The following is a 7,288-nucleotide window of genomic DNA, read 5'->3' on the forward strand; positions in this document are numbered from 1 at the left end:
ATATATGAGACCCTTTCTAAGGGAAAAAATAATAATTAAAAAAAAAAATTTCAGCTATTATGCACTAAATTAAATGTACTTATGGATATTATAATTACTTTCTACAAAATCTGCTAGGAAATAAAACCCAAAATTCTACACACTGCAGGCTTAAGAAAAACAACACTTTGTCCATGCGGCAGTGGCGAAGTGGGTAGGAAGATTGCCTCTGGAGTGCAGGGTCGGAGGTTCGATTCCCCGCCTACCCGCCACATGTCGAAGTGTCCCTGGGCAAGACACTGAACCCCAAATTGCTCCCGATGGTTCAGAAAGCGCCTTGCATGGCAGCTACTGCCATCGGTGTATGAGTGTGTGTATGAATGGGTGAATGTGGTAAGATATGTAAAGCGCTTTGGGGCTGAATAAATCGGCTAGAAAAGCGCTATATAAGTCAAGTCCATTTACCATTTACCATTTGGGGGAAAATAATAAAATCTTTATTTGTAATGTAAACCGTCAGTTCGTTTACACATCCCATAGTCAGTTATGCAACAAGAAAATACTCAAATGTAAATGATTTCTCTATTGATTATGGTCATGATAGTTACAGTTTTATAATATTTGTTTAACATCAATTTAAACATTTAGTCCATCAAACAAATACATGTAAATTAAAGCTGGGGTAGAGGTTTTGGGGAGAAAATGGCAGTTGGGATAGAGATTCGAATTCAAATACCTCAACCGCTCCACTTGTTCTCTTTGGTCCCTCCCCTATGGTCCCTCCCTGACACGCTCTACACCAACAACGTCGGTGCCAAAGTGAATGGACAGTCCCAACAGCCAATAAGAACAGAGAATCGGAGCCTCGCTCTGATTGGTCAAAGTGTACAGCACATGTTAACTTTGACCAATCAGAAATCATATACCCCAGCTTTAACTTGTGGATTTAAAACATATATATATATTTTACCATTGTATAAAGTGGTGAAAGCAAAATATCAAGGATAAATGAAGGGCTAAGGAAACAGTGAAAGAAACACAACAGTATATACATCAATACAAATATAAAAAAATCAAGATATTATCGAAATTGGCTTTCTAAATACGCTTTTACAAAAATCTGATTGAAATGTTTACACCATAGATAGTATATAAAATGGATGTATCATCTGGGCTCAGTTATTCACACGACATCCCTTTCTCCTGGCTTTTGCGTGTCGCCATCTTGTGAGATTTTTACTCCGCTTCACGTCGGGGGGAGGGAGATACGCCCATCTAGCTGACGTATACCTCCGAGGCAAAGTGAGGGACAACGGGTGGCTAGCTGTCACTCAAGAGATCGCACCAATACATTTTAACCTCCAAAAGAATAAAAACTAGCCTGCTAGAAAAAAATTCACCCCCCTCAGTAATGTCATGGAGATATGATCTAAACATACAGACTAGAATGGTTTTGTGGCCCAGGCTGTAAATAGGTTTAATAAGACTATGAAAATGGCCTGTTTAACAAGTGAGTCAAAGAAAAATTGCTCAGTCTTGGACCCACGTCATTGTGGCCACCGGAAGGTACTGCAATGTGTGTCACTTCCTTATTGGATGCTGGTAGAAATCGCTTGGTTCACACATATTATAATGCTTGGTTCCAAAAACTTTTTCATAGAATGTTCAAACAGGGAACTGCCATGATTGTTTCAGAATACTTAATGTGTAATAAGAATCAGAGCATACTAATGGATTGGATTTATGTAGCACTTTTTCGAGGCACTCAAAGCACTTCACAGGGTTCCAGGTTCCATTCATTCACACACAGTCATACCGGTGGTGGTAAACTACGATAGTAGCCACAGCTGCCCTGGGGCAGACTGACGGAAGTGTGGCTGCAATTCAGCGCCCATGGCCCCTCCGACGACCACCTCAAACATACAGCAGTCATACACATTCACACAAGGCAAGGTGGGTGAAGTGTCTTGCCCAGGGACACAACAAACACGACACAAGTGGCCGGGACCCTTATCTAAACCGAAACTCTGTAAAGTTGAAAGACAATATCTTCATTTTTGATTGATAAATATGCCTAACTATTTTCAGATGCTTACATTGCAACTATCTCCCCATATTTCATAGTTACAAGGATTAAGTGGATTTGAGTTTACAGGGACTGTACCCACTTATCCCTTGAATGACTTGTCTATTTGGGTTTACAGAACTCTGCACTGTCGCTGTCACAATAATAAAGCCGACATCCAGCATGGAGCGGCTGAGTGAATTTGGTCTGGACTCTGTGGAGGAGAGTCATGGTTTCAGAGACGCTGTAGAAGGACAGAACACCTGCACTGTGATCCAGGTACACTCCTATTCTGGAGGACTGAGGACCTGAGACGGGAGTTTCGACCTTGTTGAACCAGAATTTAAAACCCCCGTGGTGACAATTTAACGCCCAGGATTTATTATTTAGTCCAAATTCACATTCATCCGACCCCCCTGCTCTGCTGATGGTCTTGTATGCGACTGCTACCTCAACTCTCTCCCCTCTCCACTCCACCTCCCAGTAACGACGTCCAGTCAGACTCTCTTTACTCAGGACCTGAAGATATGCTGTGAATCTGTCTGGATGACTAGGATAAGACTGATGTTCTTTTACTGCGGTAGCTTTTCTGTTCCCCTCAGATAATAACAGCTGTGTGTATGCTGTGTTTGGATCCATTGTGAGTTCACATGAATATCTCAAGAGGTCAGTTCTGGTCTTGGGCTGTGGCGACAGTAAAACACCAACACCAGGCACTGCCAGTGAGATGTGTGTCCATGTCTCTCTCAGGACGTCCTGTAGTGTCTCTCTGGCTTCTGACACAGCAGCTTTCACGTCCTCAAAGTATCTCAGAGGACGGATGTTGATGCTGGATGTAGATTCACTGAGTGGTGGCAGTGAGGTGTAGTCGTGTAGAAACTGGTTGTGGTCCTCTGCGTGTGACAGCGTCTTCAGCTCAGCGTCTCTCCTCTTCAGCTCAGCGATCTCCTGCTCCAGCTTCTCCTGAAGATCTCTGACTCGACTCACTTCAGTTTCCTGCTTTGCTCTGACCTGCTGCTTCACATCAGAGCCTCTTTTCTGGATGAGACGGATCAGCTCGGCAAAGGTCTTCTCACTGTGCTCCACTGCTTTATCAGCAGAGCCGTTGATAGCATCCACCTCCTGTTGAAGAACCTTCACATCTTTCTCTCTGTCCTGGATTCTCACCTGGATGTTTAGTTGACTCCCCTCGAGCTCTTTCTGCCTCTCAGTGCGTTCTGCTGCAGCTGACACTGTGTCGTGGCCTTTGTGTTCGTCCATTAAACACAGAGAACAGATAGACTGCCGATCAGTGCGGCAGAATATCTCCATCACCTTATCGTGACTGGAGCAGATGTTCTCCTGGAGCTTCTCGGAGGGCTCCACCAGCTTATGTTTCTTGAATTGAGCCACGTTGTAATGAGGCTGGAGGTGTTCCTCACAGTAAGAGACCAGACACACCAGACAGGACTTGAGGGCTTTCAGTTTTCTCCCAGTGCAGACGTCACAGGCCACATCTTCAGGTCCAGCAAAGCAGTGATCAGCAGCAGCAGCAGCAGCAGCAGCTAGGGATATGGGACAATGTCAAACGTTCACGATTAATGTCACAATTTTCCTTTCCATAATAATTGCGATTAACCATATTAGCATCATGATAATTAACAGAACTTGCTTTAAACTACATTATATTTGATTAAAAGAAACAATCTACTACCTCTAGTAACAGCTTGGAGTCCAGTCTTCTTCAGCTCCTCCACTAAAACTGCTAACATGGTGTTTTTCCCCAGGACAGGCCTCGGGCTGAAGGCCTGCCTACACTGAGGGCAGCTGTAGATGTTCTTTTCATCCCAGAAGTCTTTGATACAGTCCATGCAGTAGCTGTGTCCACAGGGAATGGTCACCGGATCCTTCAGTAGATCCAGACATATCGAACAGGAGAAAGTTTCACGATCAAGCTGAGATCCTTTCTGCGCCATTTCAAGTGTCTGTCTGTCTGTCTGTCTGTCTGTCTGTCTGTCTGTCTGTCTGTCTGTCTGTCTGTCTGTCTGTCTGTCTGTCTGTCTGTCTGTCTGTCTGTCTGTCTGTCTGTCTGTCTGTCTGTCTGTCTGTCTGTCAGTCTGTCTGTCTGTCTGTCTGTCTGTCTGTCTGTCTGTCTGTCTGTCTGTCTATCTATCTATCTATCTATCTATCTATCTATCTATCTATCTATCTATCTATCTATCTATTTATCTATCTATCTATCTATCTATCTTTCCAGCTGAGATCCTTCCTGCGCCATTTCAACTCTCTTTGTCAGCGACTGTCTGAGTTTCTTTTCACTAGAAACTAAACTAGTCTGACCTCTGATCTGTGTGTGTGTGTGTGTGTGTGTGTGTGTGTGTGTGTGTGTGTGTGTGTGTGTGTGTGTGTGTGTGTGTGTGTGTGTGTGTGTGTGTGTGTGTACAGTGAATGGGGCCTGCCTTTCACCACACCTTGGTTACGCCCATCTTCACACTGTAGATCTAAAGGGGAGGGATTCAGAGCCGAGCTGACTGTGTGTGAGAGCAGGTGCAAGAGGGAGGGTGTATCAAACTGTGCTTAATTCCAGGAAGAGGAGCGGCTTTATGACATAGAGATACTGTGTATGTGTGTGTGTGTGTGTGTGTGTGTGTGTGTGTGTGTGTGTGTGTGTGTGTGTGTGTGTGTGTGTGTGTGTGTGTAAGAGTGTGTGTGTGTGTGTTCACTTAATGAGAGCGATACTGGGCGAAACCAAGGTGTGGTGAAGTACAGGCTACCTGTGTACGTGTTCAAACTAGTTTATGTTCTAGTGAAAGACAACGCAGACAGTCGCTTACACAGACAGATAGATAGATAGATAGATAGATAGATAGATAGATAGATAGATAGATAGATAGATAGATAGATAGATAGATAGATAGATAGATAGATAGATAGATAGATAGATAGATAGATAGATAGATAGATAGATAGATAGATAGATAGATAGATAGATAGATAGATAGATAGATAGATAGATTGATAGATAGATTGATAGATTGATAGATAGATATAGTTAGACATACAGACAGAAAGAGTTGAAATGGCGCAGAAAGGATCTCAGCTGGACCGTGAAACTTTCTCTTGTTCGATATGTCTGGATCTACTGAAGGATCCGGTTGGTCTTCCCTGTGGACACAGCTACTGCATGGACTGTATCAAAGACTTCTGGGATGAAAAGAACATCTACAGCTGCCCTCAGTGTAGGCAGACCTTCAGCCCGAGGCCTGTCCTGGGGAAAAACACCATTTTAGCAGTTTTAGTGGAGGAGCTGAAGAAGACTGGACTCCTAGCTGCTACTAGAGGTAGTAGATTGTTTCTATACAAAATGTAAATGTTTTTTTTTGGCATTTTTCATGCTTTATTTTAAAATGTGGAGAAACAGAGATGAAATTGTGTAGAAAGGGGAATGACATGCAGAGAAAGACCCGGGTTGGAATCCCACCTGGGTTGTTCTCTGCATATGATTCGAATCCTGGTCTGCTGCGAGGACTGAGCCTCTTACTACTACACTATGATCACCCCCAGTATATTATAATGTATGGTAAAATGATTCCGATGTTTAAGAGCCATTTACAAAGTTTAAAACTAGTTTTGTTTACTATTTCTATACACCGCTATTGTTAATCGCAATTATTGTGGAAAGGAAGATCGTTACATGAAAGTTTGATATCGTCCACGACACAGTGTCAGCTGCAGCTGAACGGACTGAGAAGCAGAAAGAGCTCGAGGTGAGTCGACAAAACATCCAGGTGAGAATCCAGGACAGAGAGAAAGATGTGAAGGTTCTTCAACAGAAGGTGGATGCTATCAACGGCTCTGCTGATAAAGCAGTGGAGCACAGTGAGAAGACCTTCGCCGAGCTGATCCGTCTCATCCAGAAAAGAAGCTCTGATGTGAAGCAGCAGGTCAGAGCAAAGCAGGAAACTGAAGTGAGTCGAGTCAGAGATCTTCAGGAGAAGCTGGAGCAGGAGATCGCTGATTTGAAGAGGAGAGACACTGAGCTGAAGACGCTGTCACACACAGAGGATCACAACCAGTTTCTACACGACTACACCTCACTGCCACCACTCAGTACATCTACACACTCATCCAGCATTTACATCCGTCCTCTGAGATACTTTGAGGACGTGACAGCGGCTGTGTCAGAAGCCAGAGAGAAACTACAGGACGTCCTGAGAGAGACATGGACAAACATCTCACTGGCAGTGCCTGGTGTTGGTGTTTTACTGTCGCCACAGCCCAAGACCAGAACTGACCTCTTGAGATATTCATGTGAACTCACACTGGATCCAAACACAGCACACACACAGCTGTCATTATCTAAGGGGAACAGAAAAGCTAAAGCAGTGAGAGAAGATCAGTCTTATCCTAGTCATCCAGACAGATTCACTGAACATCAACAGGTCCTGAGTCAAGAGAGTCTGACTGGACGTCGTTACTGGGAGGTGCGGTGGGAAGGGAGAGGAGTTTATATAGCAGTCGCATACAAGACTATCAGGAGAGCAGGGTGGTTCGATGAATGTAGATTTGGAAACAATGATGAATCTTGGGCATTAAATTGCCACAGAGACACTTTTACATTCTGTTTCGACTATGTCCGTACTCCCGTCTCAGGTCCTCAGTCCTCCAGAATAGGAGTGTACCTGGATCACAGTGCAGGTGTTCTGTGCTTCTACAGCGTCTCTAAAACCATGACTCTGCTCCACAGAGTCCAGACCACATTCACTCAGCCGCTCTATGCTGGATGTTGGCTTTTTTATTGTGGCGACAGTGCAGAGTTCTGTAAACTCAAATAGACATGTTGGCTTTGCCCACACAAATGGGCGTCTTTTTTTCACACGTTAACCTGTTCTTTCGGTTAGTAAATGCTGTGCGCAAAAGCTCATTCACTTCCTACTTTTCAAACTGACTTCAAATATTTTACTCAGAGATCTTACAAGGGCAAAACATTTCTGCGCGCGCTCGCATCTTCGGTATCTCTGCCCACCTAAAATGTCTACCAGCCCACCCTAATCTAAGTGTCTAGAAACGGGCCTGGGTTCAACTCTCTGTTTTCATCCTTAAAGCCCCTGTAAACCCCCATCCACAAAATCCTTCTAACTATGTAATGTGGGGAGTTAGTTTCATGATAGTAAAGCATCTGAAAAGAGTTTTAGGCATATTAATCAAGCCTAATGACAGACATTGTCATTCACATTTGATAACCTTTAAAGATGAGGCGCTGCT

General features: G+C 43.9%; 2 protein-coding genes across 2 annotated transcripts; one reads left to right on the top strand and one right to left on the bottom strand.

Annotated features, from left to right (window-relative positions):
* Nucleotides 1-842: 842 nt before the first annotated feature.
* On the bottom strand, nt 843-4,278 carry LOC307252042 (tripartite motif-containing protein 16-like). The gene is made up of 2 exons (XM_080029581.1): nt 3,738-4,278; nt 843-3,588 (listed from the first exon to the last, which is right to left on the bottom strand). Exons 1-2 carry the CDS (start codon nt 3,997-3,999, stop codon nt 2,168-2,170), a joined length of 1,683 nt encoding a protein of 560 aa, XP_079885707.1. The 5' UTR covers nt 4,000-4,278; the 3' UTR covers nt 843-2,167.
* A 676-nt stretch (nt 4,279-4,954) lies between these two features.
* LOC307252555 (tripartite motif-containing protein 16-like protein) lies at nt 4,955-6,858 on the top strand (the record flags this gene model as incomplete). The annotated part of the gene is made up of 2 exons (XM_080030255.1): nt 4,955-5,364; nt 5,747-6,858. The coding sequence occupies exons 1-2, from the start codon at nt 5,103-5,105 to the stop codon at nt 6,856-6,858; spliced, it is 1,374 nt and encodes a 457-aa protein (XP_079886381.1). The 5' UTR covers nt 4,955-5,102.
* Between the last annotated feature and the right edge of the window lie 430 nt (nt 6,859-7,288).

The sequence above is a fragment of the Ammodytes marinus genome (genome assembly GCF_949987685.1).
Source record: "Ammodytes marinus genome assembly, chromosome: 6".
In the NCBI taxonomy this organism is placed as follows: Eukaryota; Metazoa; Chordata; class Actinopteri; order Uranoscopiformes; family Ammodytidae; genus Ammodytes; species Ammodytes marinus.